Below are 26861 nucleotides of genomic sequence, written 5' to 3'. Positions count from 1 at the left end.
AATATCTGAAAAAGCAACGACTGTGAATGTGAAACAGCAAGCTATGTAGCTCTCTGTCTCTCGCTCTCTCTCGCTCTCTCTCTCTCTCTCTCTCTCTCTCTCTCTCTCTCTCTCTCTCTCTTCTCTCTCTCTCTCTCTCTCTCTCTCCCTCTCTCCCTCCCCCCTCTCTCTTCCCTCTCTCTCCCCTCTCTCTTCCCTCTCTCTCCCCTCTCTCTCTCTTTCTCTCGCCCTCTCTCTCTCTCCCTCCCTCTCTCTCTCTCTTTCTCTCCCCCTTTCTCTCCCCTCTCTCTCCCCTCTCTCTCTCTTTCTCTCACCCTCTCTCTCTTTCTCACCCCCTCTCTCTCTCCCTCCCTCTCTCTTTCTCTCCTCCTCTCTCTCTCTCTCTCTCCCCCTCTCTCTCTCTCTCTCTCTCCCCCTCTCTCTCTCTCTCTCTCTCTCTCTCTCTCCCCCCTCCACCCCCTCTCTCTCTCTCCCTGTGCCCTTGAGCATTGTGGTGACGGCAAATGGAGGGCAGTACAGCGGGAGGGCTGTTGTAACTGTCACGCTCTGGTAATTACTGTTTTAGGCCGCTCTGTGTGGGTGGAGGTGTATTTATAATGTTGACACGACCTCACCCCTCGTGGCTGAGTGAGTAAGACCTGGCAGCTTTTCTCTTGGTACACTGACACCTGTTGTCGAGGTCGTTCACCTCCCTGTACGTATTGCTGTCGCTGCGAGGTTGTGATCGGCGATCAAGTCTCAGTGCGACAGTGGGCGTTGGAGCAGTCAGAGATCGGTATTGACCACGCATGTCTGTTGTCAGTAGCCAGTATTGACCAAGCATGTCTGCAGTCAGTATTCAGTATTGACCAAGCATGTCTGTAGTCTGTAGCCAGTATTGACCAAGCTTGTCTGCAGTCAGTGATCAGTATTGACCAAGCATGTCTGCGGTCAGTGATCGGTATTGACCAAGCATGTCTGCAGTCAGTAATCGCTATTGACCACGCATGTCTGCAGTCAGTGATCGGTATTGACCACGCATGTCTGCAGTGCAGAAAGGGTGCATGGACGGAGCGGTTTGACGTGAGTGTTTTTGTTGCGTCTTAAAAGTTGCTTGCTTGTTGCTGTTTTAGTTGCTGTTTCTCTTCGTTTCTCCTTCCTCTGTCTTCTTATTTTAGTTTCTTTTTCTTACTTTCCTCTTTTTGGTGGTCTTTTGGTTGTTATATTTAGTCAAGTTTTGACTAAATATTTTAACATCGAGGGGGAATCGAAACGAGGGTCGTGGTGTATGTGCGTGCGTGCGTGTGTGTGTGTGTGTGTGTAGAGCGATTCAGACTAAACTACTGGACCGATCTTTATGAAATTTGACATGAGAGTTCCTGGGTATGAAATCCCCGAACGTTTTTTTCATTTTTTTGATAAATGTCTTTGATGACGTCATATCCGGCTTTTCGTGAAAGTTGAGGCGGCACTGTCACGCCCTCATTTTTCAACCAAATTGGTTGAAATTTTGGTCAAGTATTCTTCGACGAAGCCCGGGGTTCGGTATTGCATTTCAGCTTGGTGGCTTAAAAATTAATTAATGACTTTGGTCATTAAAAATCTGAAAATTGTAAAAAAAAAATAAAAATTTATAAAACGATCCAAATTTACGTTTATCTTATTCTCCATCATTTGCTGATTCCAAAAACATATAAATATGTTATATTCGGATTAAAAACAAGCTCTGAAAATTAAATATATAAAAATTATTATCAAAATTAAATGTTCCAAATCAATTTAAAAACACTTTCATCTTATTCCTTGTCGGTTCCTGATTCCAAAAACATATAGATATGATATGTTTGGATTAAAAACACGCTCAGAAAGTTAAAACAAAGAGAGGTACAGAAAAGCGTGCTATCCTTCTTAGCGCAACTACTACCCCGCTCTTCTTGTCAATTTCACTGCTTTTGCCATGAGCGGTGGACTGACGATGCTACGAGTATACGGTCTTGCTGAAAAATGGCAGCTACTTGACTAAATATTGTATTTTCGCCTTACGCGACTTGTTTTTATATTTAGTCAAGTTTTGACTAAATATTTTAACATCGAGGGGGAATCGAAACGAGGGTCGTGGTGTATGTGCGTGTGTGCGTGCGTGTGTGCGTGTGTGTGTGTGTGTGTGTGTGTGTGTAGAGCGATTCAGACTAAACTACTGGACCGATGTTTATGAAATTTGACATGAGAGTTCCTGGGTATGAAATCCCCGAACGTTTTTTTCATTTTTTTGATAAATGTCTTTGATGACGTCATATCCGGCTTTTCGTGAAAGTTGAGGCGGCACTGTCACGCCCTCATTTTTCAACCAAATTGGTTGAAATTTTGGTCAAGTAATCTTCGACGAAGCCCGGACTTCGGTATTGCATTTCAGCTTGGTGGCTTAAAAATTAATTAATGACTTTGGTCATTAAAAATCGGAAAATTGTAAAAAAAAAAAAAAAAAAAAATTTATAAAACGATCCAAATTTACGTTTATCTTATTCTCCATCATTTGCTGATTCCAAAAACATATAAATATGTTATATTCGGATTAAAAACAAGCTCTGAAAATTAAATATATAAAAATTATTATCAAATTTTTTTTTTCGAAATCAATTTAAAAACACTTTCATCTTATTCCTTGTCGGTTCCTGATTCCAAAAATATATAGATATGATATGTTTGGATTAAAAACACGCTCAGAAAGTTAAAACGAAGAGAGGTACAGAAAAGCGTGCTATCCTTCTCAGCGCAACGAATACCCCGCTCTTCTTGTCAATTCCACGGGCACTGCCTTTGCCACGGGCGGTGGAGTGACGATGCTACGAGTATACGGTCTTGCTGCGTTGCGTTGCGTTCAGTTTCATTCTGTGAGTTCGACAGCTACTTGACTAAATATTGTATTTTCGCCTTACGCGACTTGTTTAGTTTTGCTTCTTTCTGACTCTTTCTAGGAGTAAGGCTATGGATTTTGCCTGTACGATTTTAAAGACATAGCGGTTCAACAGAAAAGTCGATGAGAAAATTGTGTCAGCTATTGAGCCACACGCTGGAGACAGAGAAGTACTTCAAACCTGTTCAATTGATTGATGGATAGATGGATTCATTCTGATTCTTCTTCTTCTTCTTCTTCTTCTTCTTCTCGTTCTCTGATGGATTCATTCATTCATTCATGCATAGCACGGCGGTTTCATAGTTCAGCTTTTCGATCGATGATGGATAGATGGATTCATTCTGATTCTTCTTCTTCTTCTTCTTCTTCTTCTTCTTCTTCTTCTTCTTCTTCTTCTTCTTCTTCTTCTTCTTCTTCTCGTTCTCTGATGGATTCATTCATTCATTCATGCATAGCACGGCGGTTTCATAGTTCAGCTTTTCGATCGATGAATCAATCGATCCATTGATTACTCTATCGATCAGTTGAGTGAGTGATGCTGGAGTGGCTGTGAGGAGGAACCAAGAGCTAGTCGCAGCGTAAAAGTGCTGTCCTGCATCCAGGCCAAGGCCAGAGCTAATCCCGTGATAACCGCTGTACCGTCGGTAGCAGGTGGCTGTGTACTTTACCTTGGCGGCCAGGACAGTGGCGCGCAGCCAGGCGTGAAGGCTGACCTGAACCGGATAAGGTCACCGCTGAGGTCAACCAACACTACACCTTTCCCCTCCTTATCGACCGCGAGGCGTTCGCCAGCACTGGTTGTGGTAGCATTGTTGTATGCTACTAAGAGTACAACACAACGGAGGCCTATCTTCCTGGCTGTGGTATCGGTTGAGTGTTACCTCCAGCAGTGCATGTGTATACGTGTGTGTGTGTGTGTGTATGTGGCCTCCTGAGGATTGAGTGATGAGCCGTGTGATGATTGTGCGGCAGGTGGAACCTACCTGTCTGTTTGTTTGTTGTGGCGGTGCGGAATTTAAAGTGGAAGGTGTGTGCATCTCACAGTTGCAGATTAAGGTCGTATGCTTGTAATTTTGTGAATACTATGAGCATCGACTGGAAACTCTAATGTCACCTGAATGGTGTGTCTTGACTGTATTCGTCTAGTTACTGAATGTTCGTTTGGTTAGTCCATGCTCAGTTGTCTTTTGTCAGTTGTGTCATATTGAGTGGAGAGAGTGAGAGCTAGCGCGAGAGAGAGCGAGCGAGCGAGAGAGAGAGAGAGAGAGAGAGAGAGAGAGAGAGAGAGAGAGAGAGTTATTGCTTTAATCAGATCTCTGCATGGATGTTGCATGTGCCGTAGGACAGTTAAATCTTAGTAGCATGCATGTGCAATTTCCCTACAAGCGACTTACATTCGACAGCTCAATACATTGTACACACGCCACGACAGTCGTACTTGTGCGATTATTCTGGAGATGGGGAACATAGGAAAATGTGTGTGTGTGCGTGTGTGTTAGGGGGATGGGTGCGTGCGTGCGTGCGTACGTGTGTTATCGCACGCGCTTCCGTGAAATGAGTTCCAAAACAGAACCTGACAATTTGTAGAGAAATATCACAATCTGCCTCTGTTGCGAGTGTGTGTGATTCCATGGAATCTGATACAAAACAGGACCCGATGACTCCTACAAAAATATCAAGTCATTCCATGTTATGTTCATCTTGAAAGTTTCCGAAATTGCTGCGTATGAAATGTTTACTTCCGGACCATGCTTGCGTAGTGTTCAATGGTGAGCGCGGAAGAGGAAGTGCAAGGAGATAATTGTTCACAGCGGGCGTGCATTGTGATAATTGTGATAACTGCCGCCTGGCCTGTATCGTCTTCGGCCTGACTGTCTCTTCCTGGCCAGCATTTTCAGTGTTCAGTGAAAATGACACTGACCAGTAAGCCTGAAATGTCTACTTTGGGGGTGTTTTGGTTTAAGCGTGTTTTTATTAATTTCTTGTATACACGTTATAAACAGTAACATTAAGAACGTTAACAAGCAGACTGCTTATGGACACGTTCTAAAATTGATAATCAATACACATTCTGATAACAAGACATGGCGAACAAGTGATAACTTCAACCCTTTTCTTTCAAAATATTTCATAATGTTGGAGGTGTTTTACGGATTGGCTCACACACATTCCAGAAAAACACGCACGCACGCGCCCACACGCACGCACGCACGCGCGCGCGCACACACACACACACACACACACACACACACACGCACACTTATAAGTTTGTAGCATATTGATATTACTCCGGTGACATGTCCAGTGTAAGTATATGTGCATTTTTCTGTTAACAGCCCGTAAATTGGCTCTTATTGTTGCGACAATTGGTGCAATTTGCGGCAGGTGGCACACAGTGTTTGTGGCGCAGAAACAAGGTTCAAGTCCTATCTCGTTGATGTCACTACGGTCACATGTGTGCATTTTTCTTACAACTGATCTCTCGGGGTGGGGGGGGGGGGGGGAAATGCGAAAGTTGCAAAAAGTTACCATTCTTGTGTTTGTGATGAAGAACCAATTGTGGACGACATCGCCTTGTGGATTGCATTGTCTTATGTTCATCTTGTGTGTTTGAATTTGTCTGCGTGAAGCACTTGTGTTTGAATAGAAGGACGCAACAAGTGTGTGAGAATACACGTGCAGTGTCGTACTACATTCTTGAGTTCCATCATTCCTGTCTAAGTCAGTTATGTGGGTGCGTGTGTGTGTGTGTGTGTGTGTGTCAGTACTCGGGATAAACAGTTTATGCTGGTGATATCAGCAACCTTCATTTTTTCCCAAGTTAGCTAGTGTTAGTGTGTGTGTGTGTGTGTGTGTGTGTGTGTGTGTGTGTGTGTGTGTGTGTGTGTGTTGTTATTTGGTTTAAAAATGTTGTCGACGTCACCAGGTGTTGAGTTTCGAGGGTGAATAAAACCCATGGCTTTCGCGCGCTGTGCTGTATAGTTTGCTTTGTTTGCCCTTGTGCCTGGTTGGTAGAAATTTGCTCCGTGTTTCTTGGAAATGCAGGCATTGTTTCTCGGAATTTCTTTCATCTGAGCATAGACCAAATAGATGGTCTATGATCTGAGTGACGCCTTCCTGAAGTGTGTGGTTGTAGTGTACTCACGAGACTGTCACCCTTGTGTCTACGGCGTGAACCTAGTGTCTAGAGCAGAGAGAGGGAGGGGGGAGGAGGGAGAGAGAGAGACCCAAGCACGCACGCACACACACACACGTATGCAGCACACACACGCGCGCACACACACATACACACACATACACACACACACATAGACACACACACATACACGCCGCTTGCAATATTTGTGGCCTCGGAATTTCCAATAATGTGAGTCATTGCCCCATCAACAGGAATTGTGTGTCAACCATCTGTTACTAGCATTCCGAATCGCTGTATATCAGTCTTTGGGTTTAGAGTTGCGTTTGCGATTTTGTGCAAGCTTCTCGTGCAGGTAAAAGCTATGTGATCTCCGTTTAAACTATCTGTGTGTGTGTGAGTGTGAGAGAGAGCGAGAGAAAGAATGCTTGCGGCCGTGTTAGTGTGTGTCTGTCTGTCTGTCTGTCTGTGCGTGCGTGGGTCCATGTGTGTGTCTGTGTGTGCGTTTGTGTTTATTACCCAGGATTTCCTAATAGAAAGTAATTTAACATGGGTGGTTGTTGAGGATATGTGTGTGTGATGACTTGGTGCAAAGCCAAGTAGGCTAACTTGCACACAAAAATGCGCACAAACCAATCTTCTTCATTCCAGAGAGAGCGAAGAGGGAGAGCGAAGGGGTGTCAGCTTATCGAAAGGCAGTTGAATAAGGATAGTTTTTGTTATTTTGTTTCGTTTTTGAGAGAGAGAGAGAATGTGTGTGTGTGTGTGGGGGGGGGGGGGATAAACAAGAGATTATTTGTTCTCAGTGCATCAGTACTGGACGGAGAGAGAGACAAGGGAGAGACGAAGAGCAGTCAGAGTGACTAAACGAAGCTCAGAAAGACATAAAAAGTCATTCGGGCAGTTAAATAAGCAAACGACTATTCTCTGTTTCCTGCAGGTAGAGACAGAGACAGACACACAGAGACACAGACACAGACGGACAGAGAGTAGTCAACATGATGCAACGAAACTGAGTGAGAGACAGAGACAGACACACACAGACACAGGTAGTGACAGAGACAGACACAGACGGACATAGAGTAGTCAACATGATGCAACGAAACTGAGTGAGAGACAGAGACAGACACACACAGACACAGGTAGTGACAGAGACAGACACACACAGACACAGACACAGACGGACATAGAGTAGTCAACATGATGCAACGAAACTGAGTGAGAGACAGAGACAGACACACAGAGACACAGACACAGGTAGTGACAGAGACAGACACACAGAGACACAGACACAGACGGACATAGAGTAGTCAACATGATGCAACGAAACTGAGTGAGAGACAGAGACAGACACACACAGACACAGGTAGTGACAGAGACAGACACACAGAGACACAGACACAGACGGACATAGAGTAGTCAACATGATGCAACGAAACTGAGTGAGAGACAGAGAAAGTTATTGGGGCAGTTGAATAAGCAAGCGATGTATTCGACTTTTTGGGACAACCCTGCACAGAGAGAGAGAGACGGGGAGGGGGAGTGAGAAATTCGGTCACCGAATACAGATTGAAAACTGCACCGAAGCCGTGGCAGCCCTGAAAACGCATACTGCATCGCATGCTGCGTACGTCTCGGGCTATACGACCAGCGGTGTGTTGGAATTTCCCGGCACACTCACGCACTGAATGAATGATATGATTGAGTTGACAAACTGGCCTCGCTCTCTCGGGGGTTAGAGCCATCATTGATGCACAGGCCGTTGCTCTCTGGACTGAAACTCGACCGTAATGCGATGTCTGGATGGCAGCGTGTGTGAGAGTGAGTGGCTCAAGCTATGTGCTTTATCGATCGCTGGAAATTGTGAACGGAAAACGGCTGTGTTGGTTCTGGCGAACCGTAGAACATTCAGGGTGCCTCTCCCTCTTTCTGTCTCTCTGTCTCTGTCTGTCTATCTGTCTCTCTGTTCCTGTCTCTCTGTCTCTCTCTGTCTCTCTCTCTATCTCTCTCTCTCTCGCAACCCCCCCCCCCCCTCTCTCTCTCTCTCTATTTAATTTTCTCATTGTGCCCTTTCGCTTTGGTGCTTGTTGTTGTTGTTGTTGACAAGATGTTCTGCTGCGGAATAACAAGACCGATTGACGTCAGACTGTGGTTCATAAACCAGGATCGCGCCGGTAGAGTTATTTGATGTTTCGAACATACGATGGAAACATACAATACAGACTTGCTTAGCAAACCCTATTCCGATTGGACATTGAATGCGGTCTGGCTTTGAGGTCATAGAGTAAGTGCAGTCTAGGTTGTTGTTGTTGATGTTGTTGTTGGTGGTGGTGGTGTGCAGTTGCTGCTAGGACGTGGTATCAGCGTTTCTGAGCATATTCCTAGTAGTAGCCGTCTAGTAAAGGCCATCAAGTCTTCTTTTTTTTAACATTTAGTCAAGTTTTGGCTAAATGTGTTAACATAGACGTGGAATCGAGACGAGGGTCGTGGTGTATGTGTGTGTGTGTGTGTGTGTGTGTGTGTGTGTGTGTGTAAAACGATTCCGAGATAACTACTAGACCGATCTTCATGAAACTCCACATGAGATATACCCAGACGTTTTTTTCGATTTTTTTGATAGATGCCTTTGATGACGTCATATCCAGCTTTTTGTGAAAGTTGAGGCAGCACACCCTCATTTTTCAACAAAATGGATTGAAATTTTGGTCAAGCCATCTTCGACAAAGTCCGGACTATGGGATTGCATTTTTAGCTCGGAAGCTTAAAAATTAATTAATAAGTTTGCTAATTAAACTTGTCATTAAAATCGAATTTTCAGAAGCAGATTAAGAAATGATCGCATGGTATTCCTCATCTTCTCCTGAATTAAAAAGTATATAGATATGTCGTGTTTACTCTAAAAATATGCTCAGAATGAAAGGAAGTAGGTTCAGTAAGTACTACGGTCGCCATCCTGAACTCAGGTCAAAATGAGTTTGGCTCATTCTCTCCCTTCAAAACAAAAATACAGAGTTATCTCCCATATGGTTTTCGCGAGCACTGATCTAAATTTGAGATCAGTGTTCGCGAGACGAAAATGATTGCAGATTGGCCGACTTCGACAGTGATCTCCGTTCTGTTCTTCACAGTTATGATAAAGACATCGTTCTAAGGTCAAAACAAGTCGACATTTTGGGACTGCTGCCGGAAGGAGACCGTAACATATATGGTTTCATCACTGTCAACTGGTTTCAGAAAAAATCGTCTGCTCCAGTTAGCGCCGAAACCAAACTACGGTTGATTATCACGTGACACTTTTTCCATATTTAGAGTTGTTTGCACAGTAAATACAGCCGCGAAAAATAGCTCGCTTAAAACTGTCTTACATATCAATTCCTTTGTGATTTAAAAATTACAAAACACCATGAAAAATCATTATCGTCGATCGCGAATCTGCTCATATCAATAATACATTACAAAAAGCTCTATATATGTAAAAATAAAAAAATAAAAAAATTAAAAAAAATTAAATAAATCGGTTTCCTTGCCAGACAAGGAAACTCAAGGCATCCTGTCAGGGAGAGAATGAGCCGAACTCATTTTGACCTGAGTTTAGGATGTACGGTCGCATGCTTCGCGAAGACGAGCGTGACCCGTCTCGGTCTTCAGGAAGGTTAGCCGAGACTACCTAAATGTTGTCTCAGCGATGACTGGTTTGTCGTGTTGATCTTTTAGTTTGATACCGATTGACTAAATGTTTTTATATCGCTTCACGCGACTTGTTTTAAAGGCATACTAACGCACTCCCGTGTTTACAAAGTGTAGTTTGCCCACAATCGATGTCAAACGCACCATAAGACCATATAATGACGATACGTCACCATGCGCGGACCATAATACATGCATTACAGCTTGTTCTAGCCTCTGAAAAAGTGAGGATGTCAACAAAGCCGCGGTGTTCTCTCCCTTGCATCAACGTTACATGTGTTGCCAAATCTATAAATAGGACGATCCAGATCAAAATGAAAATTCAAATATCTCAACATTTAAGGGGTCCTAGACCACAATATTTTGCAGGGAACTTAATTTAGTCTGTCTCCAGCTGTTGGTAAAGCAATTAGCGTGTATAGTCATCGAGTACATATGGCTTTAAATTGCTTTGATATAAACGAGTGTCATCGGTCGTCGTCATTAACTGTAGGTGAGGTACCGTTGACTGGCTCGTAAAGAAAAAAAGCGAGTTATCAGGCACAGAGAGAGAGAGAGAGAGAGAGAGAGCGCGCGGGGGAGGGGGGGGGGGAGAGAGAGAGATGATGGAACTTTATTTTCCAAGAATAAAGGTTTACGGCTAGGTTCACCTAAGGCTACGCATTTTCTTACAACCTGTCCTTAAAGGCTGACATATAGTCCTATTTAATTAGCTGAATTACTTCTAGGGCTTTTCCCATCGTTGCGGTGATGTATAAATTAAGCTTCCTGCAAAGTTTTAGGTTTGAAGTCCTTACCAATTACGAGAAATAATTAATTCTTTATTGCTATGCAGTTCTCCAGGACTTCGGCTATTTTTAGACCGTCAACACAGGAAAGCGCGCTTTTCTGTATTCTTGTTAACTTCGCAATAAACATCCACTTTCACTTTGAGACTGTTCTGTTTACATTCGACACTATCAACACCACTTTGCAATACTGAAATAATTTTTTCTGTGTTCGACAGCTACAGCCAATCGTTATTATATCCCCATAGGTACAGTTTTGTAACATTATTGGCACATCTAAACAATATGAATTAATTAATGAACGCTACGTATATGGCAGCCTTTAAGAGAGAGAGAGATGATGATGATGATGATCGAGACATCGAGAGAGACAGAAAGACACACAGACAGACAGAAAAACAGAGAACGTTGTGATGGCAGTTAAATAAGCAAGCGATATTGAGAAAGGATGAAGTGACGTCAGCAAGAGTGACGGTGGTGGTGGGGGCAGCAACACAGGTGTGGCGGTACATGTAGTACAGTATAGTAGTGAGGTCATCGCAGTCATCGATCGATTCCACCACTGAAGCTGTTGTTGCTGCTGTTGCTGTTGTTGCTGCACTTTGCCGCCCACTCCTGCCTTTTCGTGACTACGTTTAACCTTGTGCCCTTCCCACACAATCTTCCCCTCGTTTCTTGGAGGCATGAAATGTGTCCACTTATTATGGCGATTTTCCCGCATTTTCAAAGCCCCGGAGATCCGTTTGAGATCCCCAGATTTCACGATTTTTCACCTTTCTTTCAGAAAAATGACCGGGGGGGGGGGGGGGGGGGGAGTCGCGGGAGTGGCAGGAATTTTATTTGACAAAAATTATTGTTCTTTTATGTTTTTTGAATTTTCTTACATGGAAAGGACGACACAAAGACACAAGAATGGAAGAAAGTATGCTCCCCATATACTGATAAATCAGTCTACCCCCCCCCCCCCCCCTCCTACAATCTCATACCAGCTTACACTTGAGAAATGTCGGTTATTCTGTTACTCACCTGTGGTACAGGTGGTAGTTTCATGCTAAGCTACGGGCCAACAGCTGTGCTGTCTGTGTGCGTGTTTGTGTGTGTGTGTTTTGGCAGGGTATATGTTAGTTTCACTGACGCAGTAGTAATAAAAATCCACCCTGCTTGCTGCAAGATTTTTTTTTAAATTTTTTTAACTCTCAACCTCATGAACTTACAACAAGCTAGGTGACCGACATATGTGGATGACTCTCAGTAACAATCGTATCTGATATGATGCTTTATGGCTTTGCCTTTATTTAAAAACACAGCTAATGGCACGTCACAAAGTATGTACTGCACTCAACCCCCCACTCCACCCCATGCCTCCTTTTGACCTCACTGTGACCTGCCGATCATATTGAGCCCCACCCTCAGCCCATTAGCCCACCACTTCCTTTCATTTCCTTCTGGCTATCTACTCATGCACCTACATTAATGTTAGTTATGTTTCTTTCATTTCCTTGATGGCATTGCTGTGTTAAATTCTTTGCCAGTTCAGTATTCTGTAAGATCTCTCTCTTTGGGTGTGTGTGTGGGGGGGGGGGGGGAGTTGGGGGCATGAGGCGTTAAATGTACTTTCTCCTTCCCCACAAGCCTACTTTGGAGGGGGGGGGGGGGGGGGGGCGGCAATAAACAACACTGTCCACCTCTCCCTCCCCGCCCACTCGCAGAACTACTTTCCTGTCATTTCCTGGTTGACAAAGGATGCGTGTGCCCTGTGGTCCACTCGCTGCCAGCAAGATATCGCTGTACGCATCTGTGGCCGCGGCTCAAAGACTGGCTACATGATTGGCCTGACAATGAAAGGGGGGGGGAGGTGGTGGTGGTGGGGGGAGGGGGTGGCACGTGGGTAGGCTGGTTTATGGGTATATGAGGAGCATACTTTCTTCATCTCTTGTCACTCCTGTGTCATCCTATCTCTGAAAGTCTTCCACAGACCTGTGAGGATTATACACAAACTAGTCTTATCAAGTCATCATCCATTCCAGTGAGGATTATACACAAACTAGTCTTATCAAGTCATCATCCATTCCAGTGAGGATTATACACAAACAAGTCTTATCAAGTCATCATCCATTCCAGTGAGGATTATACACAAACTAGTCTTATCAAGTCATCATCCATTCCAGTGAGGATTATACACAAACTAGTCAGTCTTATCAAGTCATCATCCATTCCAGTGAGGATTATACACAAACTAGTCTTGTCAAGTCATCATCCATTCCAGTGAGGATTATACACAAACTAGTCTTATCAAGTCATCATCCATTCCAGTCAAAAACGTACTCTACTCTTATCCTTATCTTCTTCTTCTTCTTCTGCTTCTTCTTTCTGTTTGCCAAGTAATCATGTATTAGAGTATGGGAGAGGTAGGAGCCTGCAAATTAGTTGTTTGCATCTACTGGAAAAGAAAAAACTGTTTTTATCTGAGACTAGACCACAAAATACTGAAGGAAAGAGGGTTCAGGCTTGACAGAGTAGGAACTTGTGTATGTGCGAATGTTGGTCTTACAGAAGGGTGTGTTTCAGTATTTGAAAAAACATGCTGTGGTTCCTTTTTCCCAGCAAAGTTGTTTTTTTGTTGTTGTTTTTTTTGTTGTTGTTTTTTTTGCAAGAGGGTAATGTTCTTCACATTGTCCTTTTGTATAAGAGCTTTGTTTGCTCATTGTGCGTCAATTCAAAACTTTCTTCTTTTTTTCCGATTTTACTTTGTGTTTGGTAATGCTCATGTTGTGCAAGTCAAGTGCTGTCTTTGTGTAAGACAGTCTTTGCTAACTTTTTGATAGAAATAATGTGTTTGCAGGTCGCCCTTTACTATAAGAATGTCTTCTGTTTGCATCATCATTTACAAGTTAGAAACAGTCATTGGGTTTTCACATTGTCACATTGTGTAAGACAGTCTTTGGTAACTTTGTAATAGAAATATTTTTGTGTTTGAAGATGGCCATTTGCTACAAGAATGTCTTCTGTTTACATATATCATTTACAAGTTTGAAACAGTCATTCGTTATTATTATTGTCACTTTGTTTAAGACAGCTTTTGACAACTTTGTAACACGAAATGTTGTTCTGTTTGCAGACGAGCGCCATGAGCGGTGATGATGGTTGTATCCACTGAGCCTTCACTTTGCCCTAACCTGTCGCACTTCCACTCCAAGGTACGTATTTCAAACTTCACCTCAAACTCTAGCAAGTTTGAGCCCCAAAGAAAAATAATATGCCTGGTCACAGTGTAGCTGTGCTAAAAGGTACACCTATTTCATCGCTGTATTTTGAAGTAACGCTGAAACTTCTGTTTAATCTGATCAGGAATTAAAAGAAACTTCGCATTCACTTTGTAGTTTTAACGTATGTACTTGTGGCAGGATATATGCTAAAATAATGATCAAAATTTGGTGTACACATTTTTATCAATTTTTGATGATGTTGACATTTACAGTATGCAAAGGGATGTCATGAAAAGAGTTCCCTCGATTCGTTTGCATGGTGCAGAGTGGGACGGTGTTAGTGGGATAAACTTGCAGAGTGTTTGAATGATGCTTAGGAGGGAGCTGTTGTGTTTGCAGAGTGCAAAGGGAGGGTGTTAGTGGGATAAACTTGCAGAGTGTTTGAATGATGAGGGTTGTTGTTGTGATTGCAGGGTGCAGAGCTGTGAGCACCATGCCCACCCCGGGTACAGTGGAGGAGGCCACACCTATGATCCCTGCAGCTGAGGGCAGCACCCTGCCGATCTGGCTCGCCCGCCGCACACCATGATGGGCTGTCAGCCCCAGGCCTCGCCTCGTTCGCACCGCTCACACGCCAGCTACAGCCTTGCTCACACCCAACCCCACCCCTCCCCCACCGCCGGACAACACTCCGACACCCATCTACAGCACACCGTGTCGTCCGGAGATAGTCACTTACAGTACACTGTGTCGTCTCGAGACAGTCATCTGCAACATTCTGTGTCGTCAGCAGACGGCCGTCAGCTACACACAGTGTCGACTGGACAATATTCTGAACAAAAGCCGCAGTACCCAAGCCACGGTTCTCTAGCTCCTCCACAGGCAGGCTCTCAACGTCTGTCCCAGGATACACACCACAGGACGGACCCACAGGTATTTTACCCACCTGCGTCTTCTGCCACGTCTAGCGCTGCCCAAGGGAGGTACCGACAGTACAGCCATCCCGACGTTGTCGTGCAACAACAGCGACAGCGATCCGAGACCGTGACGTCACGCCACCAGCTTCCCAGCTGGTCAGTGCCGCAACAACAGGGCGCTCAGGATCAAGAGAGAGCGTCAGAAAGTGTGAGACAGACACAGCCGTTTGCATCACAATGGCTTCAGTTTTCTCCGACAGGGAGAACGGCCGAGTATCAGCTGAAGTGTGAGCAGCAGCAACAGCATCAGTTTGTAGCTGTGGGGACGGTACAACAGCAGCACAAGTCAGGCAGAAGTCCAGCGGAGACGGCCACCTCTGGTCAGTTGGCCGGTCGGTCATCGGAGGTTGCCTCCCTACAGCCGCCACAGCCCGCCTTTTCTGTCTCTAGTCCCTCCAGGCTGACTGAGACCGCTGCCTCGCAGCAACACTTCCCTCCCCAGTCCGAGACAGGGACACTGGGATTTCGACAAGGGACACCACCCCACACCCAGTACAGTCAACTGCCCAGCTCTCCCCTACATCAACAACAACAACAACAACAACAACAACAGTATTACCAGCTGTCTCCCTCTGCCTCTGCCACCATGTTGGACAAGAAACCAACACTCCAGGTAACAAGATATTTACTTTCTTGGTTTAATCTATCTTCAGGGTTTGAAAGTGCCCTGCTTGTATGAAAATCCTAAATAAATCTAAAGACCAGGCTGTCGAGGTGTGAGAACTGTATGAAAATCAAGGGGCGTTGATGTAGACTTTTACTTTCAGAAAGAATTACTTCCTGTTCATAATCTCTGTAAAATTACCCCCATTTGAAGACTCGCTCCTTTTTAAGAACCTATTTTTTCAGCTTTTTAGCAGCCTTAATATGGGGGTCCCACTGTACAATGTATAGCTAAGGCCCCCCAAAAAATGGTCTGTTTCTGGTAACATGGCTAAAAAAAATAGGGTAGGTAGGTAGGGATGTTTGTTTGGTTTTTTTTTTTTTTTTTTTTTCCCCAAATGTAGACCAATAAAACTAACTTTAAAAATCGCGCAAAGAGACTGGATTCACTATACATAGAGACAAGACACTCAACACATTTACAAATCTGTGACAAAGACTGAAAGAGTATGACATGTTTTTCTTTGTTTACCTGGTCTGATATTTCCATGATGAAACAGAAAAGAAGACTTGAGACATCTTACATCTTGAGCTTGGACAAAAGGGAACATTTTTTGAGTTTGGAAAAAAAAAAGTTTAGGGTCGGCGCCGAAATTTAGGGTCGGTCGGGTGACCAGAAACAGACAATTTTTTTTTTTTTTGGCCTAAACTAATCTGCTGTGGTCAGTCTGTGCATTTGATACTGAACAGTTCCTCCTCTACGTAATACAGCAGCAGCAATAAAGTTCTTACATGTTGTGGTCAAAGTTCTACCATACTGTGGTCATTTTCTAACATGCTGTGGTCAAAGATCTAACATGCTGTGGTCAAAGTTCTAACATGCTGTGGTAATTTTCTAACAAGCTGTGGTCATATTCTAACAAGCTGTGATCATTTTTTAACAAGCTGTGATCATTTTCTAACATGTTGTGGTCATTTTCAGGTTGTAACCACTGACCACTCCCCGATCAGTCCTGGCAGCAGCACCAACTCCCCACGCTTTATCTTCCCGGACATGTCGGGCCACCACGGGTCGGACAGCGGCAGTTCTCCATTCATGTCCCCCATCAAGCGCGAGATCAAGTGGGAGGTCGGCACACCGCCGCTGGTGTCAGAACTGGAGGGCGCTCATCAGGTTTGTTTGTTTGTGTGTGTGTGTGTGTCAGTGTGTGTGTGTCAGTGTGCTATGTTTGTGTGTGTGTGTCTGTCTGTCTGTGTGGCAGTCAGTCTGTATGTGTGTGTGTGTGTGTGTGTGTGTGTGTGTGTGTGTATTTTTTGATTTTATTTTGAACTGGATTGTTTCCGGTTCAAATATGTGTTTCTTTTCCTATTGTGGTTTTTGTTAGTTTATCAGTTTCAATGGTTTTAACACATTCACAGTGTCTGTTCTGTAGTCTCTTTTGTAGATTTTTCTCATGGGATGTCATTCTGTAGTACCCCTTTAAAGACATACCTGTTTCTTATTTTACTCTCAGAAAACACACTCCTGTCTTTTAAAAACACTTCCTCATGTCAAGCCAAGGGAAATAACCATGTGGTATTGGTCTCATACCAACCACTCTGTAACTCTGTTGTGAAGGTTTTTTTTCGTAGTCATCTCCTTCAACTCCTTCATTGTGTCTTGTATCAGCGATGTTAGAATGCAAAGAAAGACTCCACATTTTCTTCTTATTGTTTACCACGGAAGATGATACAGTGGAACCCCCCTTTTAAGACTCTCCCTTTCAAGACCCTTTTTTTTTTCAGACTTTCTGTTCATAATTTCTGTAAATGTACCCCTTATTTTATTAACACTCCCTCCTTTTAAGACCTGATTTTCTTAGATACAGTGGAACCCCTCTCTTAAGACCCCCTAATTTAAGACTTTCCCCTTTTTAAGACCTTGGATTTTAAGATTTCTTGTTCATAAGCTCCGGGGCGGGGATATAGCTCAGTTGGTAGCGCGCTGGATTTGTATTCAGTTGGCCGCTGTCAGTGTGAGTTCGATCCCAGGTTCGGCGGAAATTTATTTCAGAGTCAACTTTGTGTGCAGACTCTCTTCGGTGTCCGAACTCCCCCCCGTGTACACTACATTGGGTGTGCACGTTAAAGATCCCACGATTGACAAAAGGGTCTTTCCTGGCAAAATTGCTTAGGCACAGTTAATAATTGTCTACCTATACCCGTGTGACTTGGAATAATAGGCCGTGAAAGGTAAATATGCGCCGAAATGGCTGCAATTACTGGCCGTATAAAATTTCATCTCACACGGCATCACTGCAGAGCGCCTAGAACTGTACCCACGGAATATGCGCGATATAAGCCTCATTGATTGATAAATTTACCTCCAATGTTAGACTCCCTCCTTTGTAAGACCTGAATTTCTCAGATTTATTTAGGTCTTAAAATGAGGGTTCCACTGTATTGGGAGGTCTTAGAAGTGGGATTCCGCTGTACCTCTCTCTCCTCTTTGTAGCATCATTGACAGTGTGTACTGCGTGTTACAGATGCCCCGCTGTACCTCTCTCTCCTCTTTGTAGCATCATTGACAGTGTGTACTGCGTGTTACAGATGCCCCGCTGTACCTCTCTCTCCTCTTTGTAGCATCATTGACAGTGTGTACTGCGTGTTACAGATGCCCCGCTGTACCTCTCTCTCCTCTTTGTAGCATCATTGACAGTGTGTACTGCATGTTACAGATGCCCCGCTGTACCTCTCTCTCCTCTTTGTAGCATCATTGACAGTGTGTACTGCGTGTTACAGATGCCCCGCTGTACCTCTCTCTCCTCTTTGTAGCATCATTGACAGTGTGTACTGCATGTTACAGATGCCCCGCTGTACCTCTCTTTCCTCTTTGTAGCATCATTGACAGTGTGTACTGCGTGTTACAGATGCCCCGCTGTACCTCTCTCTCCTCTTTGTAGCATCATTGACAGTGTGTACTGCGTGTTACAGATGCCCCGCTGTACCTCTCTTTCCTCTTTGTAGCATCATTGACAGTGTGTACTGCGTGTTACAGATGCCCCGGGAACGTGTGCGCATGCACAGCGGCGACACGGAGCACAGCGAGACCCTGGTGGACTCAGAGACAGGCTCCAGTGTCCTGGAGGACAGCAGCAGCAGTCGCGAGCAGTCCCCTTTCTCCGCCATGGCCGAGTCTCTCTCTCTCCGCTCCCCGTCCGAGCATTCCCCCTCGCCTCTCACCAGGAAGGTGTTTCAGCGCCAGACCGTGACCGTGACGTCGGAGGATGACGAACAGGGGGAGGAGGGGGAGGGAGGGCCGGGAGGCGCCCTTGGTTCAGGGGAAGAAGATTTCCACCCCTCCAAGTTCAAGAAGCGTCTGCATGAACGCTACGTAATGAGTCTCAAGGACGCGCCGGCTATGCAGAGGAGGGTCAAGGAGGAGTATGTGGAGAGGTACGAGGAGGGGGAGGGGGGGCACGTCGACTCCAAGAGGCCCGTGTCCAAGATGGAGAGACCAGACAGTCCCTGTAACCCGGACAGCCCCATGCCCAAAAGCCCTCGCCGCTCCTCATCGGACACAGACATTGTGCGCACAGAGAGCACGGAGATGGGGGCCAGTAGCGCCGACGAGGGCGACGTTTTCATGGAGCCCACCATGCGAGTGCGCGCCAAGCACAAGCCCCCCTCTCTCCACCAGCGCGAGCCCCTCGACCTCTCCCGAGGGCCGTACTACCCAGGCTTTCGCTCCAGCTCCGGCTCCATGTCGAGTCCCTTGGTAGACACGGAGCACTTGAGTCCCGCGTCCAAGGTGTTCTCCCCGGTATTCCGCTCGCCCCGCCTGCCCTACTCCCCCCACGGGATGCTGTCCCCGCAGTCCCAGTCCCCGCTGTGCTCCGTGCCCGAGGGGGGTCGAATTTTCAACTTCAACATGCCTAGCCCCCTCGAGGGCGCTCACTCTGACTCGGATCTTATCTCCCCCAGCCCCATGTCTCCGCGCATCTTCACCTTCCCTCCGCAGGGGACTATCCTAAACCCTATGTCGGAGGTGAATCGTCTGGCTGTTTCCCCCCGTGCCCCCTACACCCCACCCCCTCCCATGATACACAGCAAGGGACTGAGCATGGGAAACATGGTGGACATCAAGTGGGGGGAGCAGCATGGGTTCTACGGAAAGCGGTCCTTGTCGGAGTCGGACATGACGTACCTGTGTCCCGTGTGCAACCAGGTGTTCCCCACAAACGACAACCTGGCCAAGCACATGGCCAAACACCTGCCCACCGAGACGGTGCGCACAGGGGACAGCAACAAGGTGCACTACTGCAAGGTGTGTAACCGCTCCTTCTCCCGCTCCGACATGCTGACGCGACACATGCGCCTGCACACGGGACTCAAACCCTACGAGTGCATGGAGTGCGGGCAGGTGTTCAGCCGCAGCGACCACCTCAACACGCACCGACGCACACACACGGGAGAGAAACCCTACCGCTGCCCGCACTGCCCCTATGCGGCCTGTCGCCGGGACATGATCACGCGACACATGCGCACCCACGCCAAGCGATCCTCGCGTCGCGCTCGCTACCTCTCCGTGCCCGACGATGGGGACCAGCCGAAAGGGTCGGGGTCGATATCGTCCACGGAAACGACCGACTCCCAGGACTTTTCCACGGGTCGACACACCTGTTCCATCTCCTCCGTCGACAGTGTGGAATCCGAGTCGGTCCATTCCTCACGCAAATCCTACATGGGTACCAGCGTGGACAGTCTCCTGTCGGCCGCCCACTCGGCCCACTCCACCTCCTCCAGTCGGAAGCCCTCCGAGGAACTGGAAGAGGGTGAGGAGGTGGGCAGGGGGTACGAGGGGGGGTCACAGTTCGACCGCTTCATGCGCTACCGCAAGTCCCGCAACTGGTCGGCTACCAGCCTGGAGAGCGTGGACTCAGAGGAGGCCTTGATTATACGAGAAGCGCTCGTGGACGAAGCGTTCCACGAGATAGACTTCCCTGGAGAGAGCGAGGGGAGGGACCGTGGGGGAAAGAGTGTGCCTCGTGCGTCCCATGGCCAGAAGGACGTTACGGGCCTGGACACCAAGACGTTACAGAAGTGCTTTATCAGCCCCCAGCCTCCTGGCAGCGGCAGCAGTAGTACTAGCAGCTAACTACAGTACTGGTGTAGCTGACTGTAGTAGTTACAGCTAATCCCAGTACTGGTGTAGCTAACTATAGTAGTTGCAGCTAACTACAGTACTGGTGTAGCTAACTGTAGTAGTTACAGCTAATCCCAGTACTCGTGTAACAGCTAACTACAGTACTTGTGTAGCACCGCATTACTACAGTAGGTTTCTGGCAAACGTCAGAAACCAGTGCGTATAATGTACCATTGGAGAACTAAATACTACCTTTATTTTGGGACAGCTGTTAGCTACAGAACTCTTGTAGCTTTGATTGACTCCACTTCATTTGTTCTTCAGTTAGCTACGATTTTACTGTTGGATAGCGACAACTTATCGGATTATACTGGTTGTAGTACACATTTAATATTGGTCGGCTACACACTGTGGTCTGAATATTAAGAACAGAAGTCATTTGAGCAAACTCTCCAGTCTGTCATGGCTATTGCTCATGCGTAAAAATTACTGACTTTGTAGCATCATCAACCTAGGCTCACACTGATTCATTTGTAACATTTGTTACCTGCAGTCAGCTTGTACTATAAGCAGTGATTACCTGTGTTACATTTAAACATGGACTATTGTATTACACACTTAAAAATGTCGGTGTGTAATTCTAGGAAAGTGGGAACAGAGAAGACAATTTCTGTTCTTTGGTATCGAATTTGTTCGCAGGAAGCATAGACCAGCATATTGTCCAATGCACAAAGCAGATTATTCTAAAGCATTACCGTTTAGGTTTGTATGAAACCACCTTAAGAAAGGTCAGACAGCTTTGTTGTTTATATTATGTGGTAAGACTTTTTTAATCCCTTCCAGATCAAAAGATTGTATCCACATACAAAGAACTCATGGAAACTATCAGACTGTTCCAGTGTCTGTTCTGTGTGGTAGGCAAATGTAATTGAATCCACATCTAAAGATTGCGTCCACATAAAAAAAAACTCATTGGAGTGTAACAAGCAGAAGCGCTGAGTCGGCGGCATGTGCTATCAGCTGCGTCAGAAAAGCCACGCACTCTACTAGGCTCCAATCAGTGAATTAGCTGAGCATGATACTGTTGGAAAAAGACCTGTACTGGGCACAAAGAAGTGTGTGAGTCCAGCATGCTTGTGTTGAAGAAAGACTGGTGACTCTAAACTCTTTAACATCCCTGTGCAACTCCCTCTCAATTTGAAATGCAGAATGGAAGCTGTCTTTGTTACACCCAGTTACAGACCATGGTTTGAGTCTCAATTTACCCATTTGAAGCAGATTTTTTTTTTTATCTTCAATTTGTTATGTGATTTTCATGCAGATTACAATTATTCTTTACATGAAAAGTAAGTCGCTGTAAAGAGGAAATTCTTAATATGAAATGTAATTCACTATGAAGAGGAAATTGTGAAACACTAAACTGGCATTCCATGTGTGACAGGGTGACACAGTAGTCTCCCTTTCACAGCAGCTGCTCTGCAGAGTTGTCTGTTGGCATTGAGCTGAGCTATTCGTGGCTCAAATGTTCAATCACTGCCGGTTAGAAATGATATTTGCAGATTGCAGACAGTTGTAGGAAAATGAATTAATAATTGGGGGACTCATCCACACACACAAAAGTAACTTAAATTCACAGGTTAATTATACTGATCGAATCTCTTATCTCAGTGTCTGTAAATAATTACACCAAGAAACTGCAGCTCCTCTAGATGCTTTTGTGCTAAATTATTTCATCAGGGCCTAGCATTGTAAGCCGTTCGGCGTACTTTACGCCGAAATAACATCTCCAGTACGCGGAACTCGATTTGGTGTACGCCGAAATGCAAAAACCTGTTATTCCCAAACGGTAAACCCAAACAGTCCCAGGGTTTCGTTTTGTGCGCCGTTCGGTTCAATTCTCAATTGGTTTGACAGTTTGCTTGAGCACGCACTTCCTCTGGCATCGCGCGAGCATGCTTTGTGCCGGTGTTTTGTGGCTCTAGACTTGAAATAATGTCTCGAAGCGACATTGTTGAACGTGGTCAGCCATTCAGTGACAAAGAATCCAGGTATTCCTGGAAGTGGGAATGGCACTTTTAGGCCAAATAACACAAGATTGTCAGTTTTCTTGTTTTCTGTCTGTGTTTTGCTTGTTGGTGAAGGCATAATTTAGTTGCTCAATCTTCTTGGGGGGGGGGGGGGTCATTTTAGGTAAAAGAATCTCCAAAAAATCTTGTGCCTCCTGCGGCCCCCAGACCCCCGCCTTTGTAAGCTGAACTCACTTTTTCCAATGCTAGGCCCTGTTTCATGGATCTGTTGCTAAAACAGCCTCATGGGTGGCACTGCAGTACCTATTGTCTCTGTTTCAGTCTGGTTCTCCATATGCCCATTCTCAAGTGGTCGAAATTGTGACACACATACACAAGTCAGTTATTCAGTGTTTACAAATTTATATTGAACGAAAGCGGCACAGGACTAATGAAGGTACTAACAAAATTCAGCAACTCAGCGTTAAGTTTTTTTTGTTCACTCAATGTCTTCGAAGGTCTCATGCAGCTTTGATTCTGCATGATTCTGAGTAAAACGAGAGTATTTCATCACAGTGAGAATTCTCTATCGGTGTTTGAGAATTATGCTCCTCAAAAGTCTCAGTCTTGGTTATGATTTCAAACATGAAGATTTTATCATGGTAGGACTTCTCTTTATTTCCCCCCCCCCCCCCCCCCCCCCCCCCCCTTGCTCCATTTTCTCTGGGTTAATTGGAGTGACCTAAAACAGTACTTGCTACAACCAGACCTGCTTTTGTTTGTTGCTCTCTCCGGGTGAGTAGACGATAAATCATATGAACTGTTAAAAGTGAAATAATTGATCATGCGATTTTTCCTTGAAAAGTATTTTCTTACAGTGTGTGAAGACTTGTGGTCGCTTTGACCCAATTCATCTTGCCTCAATATCATGTGCCATCAAGAACATGTGGTTGTCTTGACAACCCCACCCCCACCCCTTCCCCCATTTGTCAACTCATTTACGCAACTCATAGCAGATATAGTCTATCACAGTTACATGTTCATGCTTTGGTAAAGGAGTTGATATATTTTCTTTAATACTTGAACCCATTGTACATAAGATGATTTAGGATTCTGTTGCAGCCACTGCTACTGTGATTATGTTCAATTGAAATCAGTGTCCATTGCTTTTTGTGATATGTGTTTTGCATGATGTAACAGCCGATACTGACTAATACGCTGTGAAGACTATTGTTTTATTTTGACGAGTGACGCTGTCTGTTTCCTGACAACGGCAATTTGCGGCAGGATTTTTTTTTTTCTTTTTTTTCTTCTTGTGACAATGTCATTGTTAAAAGTTTAATTACTGTGAGGCTTAACTGACTGTAAGATGGTGGAAGAGAAATTCTGACTTGACAGATCTGCCTAGGGGAAAAGCTAGTGGGGGACTGATTCAGTTTCCAGTTACTCATTTTGTTTGCTTTACCGTAAGTATAATTGTGAGAAAACATATGGGCTCTGGGATAATGTGTTTGATTTACCATGATACATCCAAGGTTCCTCTGTGATGACTTGTTTATTGGTTACTTGTAGTTTATCTTACAGTGCCTCCAAGTTAATTACTTTATTTCTGGTGATGATGTTCTGTAACAATAACAGCTTGTGGTAGGAAAGTAAAAAGATAGGTTGAAGAGGTGTTTGAATACTGAAGTTCCCCTTTACACCTTCACACTTTTCCCCTTTGTAATGATATTAATAATGAACCCTAATTAATCGCCCCTTAATTAATCACTAGAGCTCATGGCAGTGTACAAAACAAAAGAAAATGTGTGCAGAACCTGCCTCTTGAGTAACTATTGATGGTACAGTGGCACCTGTGATGTCAGGCCCCTCTGATGAGTGGACACCTCCCATGAAAGGACACATTCTGGAGGCCCTTTGTCTATAATCTTTACCAAGATGTACCTGTCATGACAGGCCATCTGCAATGTAGGGACACTTTTAACTGGTCCCAAGGGTGTCCTTTCATTGAGGTACTGCTGTATTGCCAAATAAGAACTAAAGACGCATCTGCTGTTATGACCGGTGACCGTAAACCACTGAAGTAACCCCTCAGCGTACCTGGGGGGCCTTGTGTTTTTATTTTTTTGCTGTCTGCTGCTTTAATTCATTCGTGCGGAAATTGTACTGTGCATTGCATTTTGCTTTTTGCCTCCTCAGTATTATGTTTCTGCCAAAGGTTGAAATGCGTAAATCATAAAGACGAGGGTTATTCCCAAACAGTACCAGTGATGTTGACACAAAATACCAAAGTGCTTGCCTGATTTTTGTATCGTCCTGGTCAACTTAAGAGAGGAATGCAAAACAACATGTTGAAATGTTGCCTATAATCATCAAAAACCGGTGATGTTCTGATGAACTAGGAATGGATTCATAATACTGTTGTTACTGCGGCAATTTTCCTTTTAGGAAAGAAACCTGCCATGTGAATGGCAAAAGTTTGGTTGTGGCAGATGAAAGTTGTGTCCTGATTTGCTTGATTAAAATAAACGTCAGTGCATCTAAGTCAGGAAATTCAGTCATTTAATCTGTAAAGTAGAGGCTAGTGCATGAATGGTAAAATTGCAGGGGTGCCAATTTTCTAGTTGATTCCTGATTTCCAGTTTGTGAAATTGGAATTAAAAAATTGTAAGAGTTATACCAAACTTTAGAACAGATAATGTCAAGTGTACTGCTCTGAAGTGCATTTTGCATGTGTGGTGCATATGAACTTAACTCTTTATGGTTCAGCGGTTATTGAAAGTGGCGTGAAGTGTAATAACAATTGCTTGGTTTGAACACATTTTCCCGGTGAATTTTGTCTGTTTAAGACTCTCTTCTCTTAGCCTGCTATAGAAGTTATTGCAGGTACTGCAATTGTGCAATGTTGAAAATGTAAAACAAAATCTGTCATGCTGTCATTGTGGGTGGTTCAGATTGCCTGAACTGAAAAGAGGTGTCTCTTTATTGGCCTTCCAGCCGTTTGTCTCTTTAGTTTTCATAATGAATATCACTGTTATTATATATACACCAGATTTGTTATACCGTATACTACAGACTTTGCCTTGCGGGAGGGCAGCTGGAGTTAAAAACAAAATCAGTTTATTTGTTGATTGTAAAAATACGTACATCATGCATGCCTTTGAAACGAAAGTCGCCTCAGTTGTTATAGTCGTCATCCATGTTACCGGTGTGTGGCGATTGTTTCGCTGGAGTGGCGGTCTATCTCTGCGGTGATATTCAACTTGCACTGTCATTGCCAATGTGTCTGGCCTCAGTTGTGGGGATCTCATGCAGGCACAGTCCTTTCCGTCTATATGATTCAGGCTCACCATCTAAGATGTGGCCAGACGTTTACATTGGATATAAGGCCATGATCCTTCCACTTTGACGCATACCAACTATCAACATCTTGACCGCTCCCTTTACCGAGTTGGAATTGTGTATGAATTAGTTACTCAGAAGCCACTAGGGGCTTTAAAAAAAATTAATTAATAAAAAATAAAAAATCCCACTCTGCCCCGAACAGTCAAGATGTTGATAGTTAGTATGTGTCCAAGTGGAGTTTGGGAGCAGAACTTGTTTTCAAGGGAAGGACTGTGCCTTTAACGTGTCTGGAAGTACAAAGGTACAATGGAACCTCCTTTTAAAATCTATTCACTATCTTTGTAGATGATTTCATGAAATTTTATGAAGTTCTGTCTGTTCTCAGCTGCGGTCTAAAACAAACTGTGTGACTTCTTACTCAGAGAGTTCTACCTGCTCATTGTTGACTTGCTCCTAGTACATGTTCTGGTTGGTTTTTTCTTCTAAAGTTGCTTGCTCTTGCACTGAAAGGCTGCTTCTGTATGTGTAAAACAATCAACAATTGTATATTGTGATACCCCCCGCGGGTTAGGGAGAAGAATTTACCCGATGCTCCCCAGCATGTCGTAAGAGGCGACTAACGGATTCTGTTTTTCCTTTTACCCTTGTTAAGTGTTTCTTGTATAGAATATAGTCAATGTTTGTAAAGATTTTAGTCAAGCAGTATGTAAGAAATGTTAAGTCCTTTGTACTGGAATCTTGCATTCTCCCAGTAAGGTAATATATTGTACTACGTTGCAAGCCCCTGGAGCAAATTTTTGATTAGTGCTTTCGTGAACAAGAAACAATTGACAAGTGGCTCTATCCCATCTCCCCCCTTTCCCCGTCGCGATATAACCTTCGTGGTTGAAAACGACGTTAAACACCAAATAAAGAAAGAAAGCAAGTATATTGTGATGTTAAAAAAAAAAAAAAAGATGCCAGTACATTCTCCGCTTTTTTTAAAAGTTTTTGTTTGTTTGTTGCATATTTAAACTTGGGAAGCAGAATTTTTCCATCCAGCTTTGTAACATAGCAGCACTGGTTGCACTTTGCGTATCAGGTACTATGAGAACA

General features: G+C 44.6%; 1 protein-coding gene across 1 annotated transcript in view; it reads left to right on the top strand.

Annotated features, from left to right (window-relative positions):
* LOC138960039 (uncharacterized) overlaps window positions 1–23100 on the top strand; it is a 43110-nt gene extending 20010 nt beyond the window's left edge. Inside the window, exons 3-6 of the mRNA XM_070331760.1 lie at window positions 13623–13701; window positions 14184–15300; window positions 16273–16464; window positions 18328–23100. Coding sequence (XP_070187861.1) covers window positions 14296–15300; window positions 16273–16464; window positions 18328–20427 — 3297 coding nt within the window. The 5' untranslated portion in view covers window positions 13623–13701; window positions 14184–14295 and the 3' untranslated portion in view covers window positions 20428–23100. The remainder of the gene's footprint in view (window positions 1–13622; window positions 13702–14183; window positions 15301–16272; window positions 16465–18327) is intronic.
* Window positions 23101–26861: the final 3761 nt, after the last annotated feature.

Source organism: Littorina saxatilis, linkage group LG2 (genome assembly GCF_037325665.1).
Source record: "Littorina saxatilis isolate snail1 linkage group LG2, US_GU_Lsax_2.0, whole genome shotgun sequence".
NCBI lineage: Eukaryota > Metazoa > Mollusca > Gastropoda > Littorinimorpha > Littorinidae > Littorina > Littorina saxatilis.
This window is presented reverse-complemented; position numbering and strand designations above follow the sequence as displayed.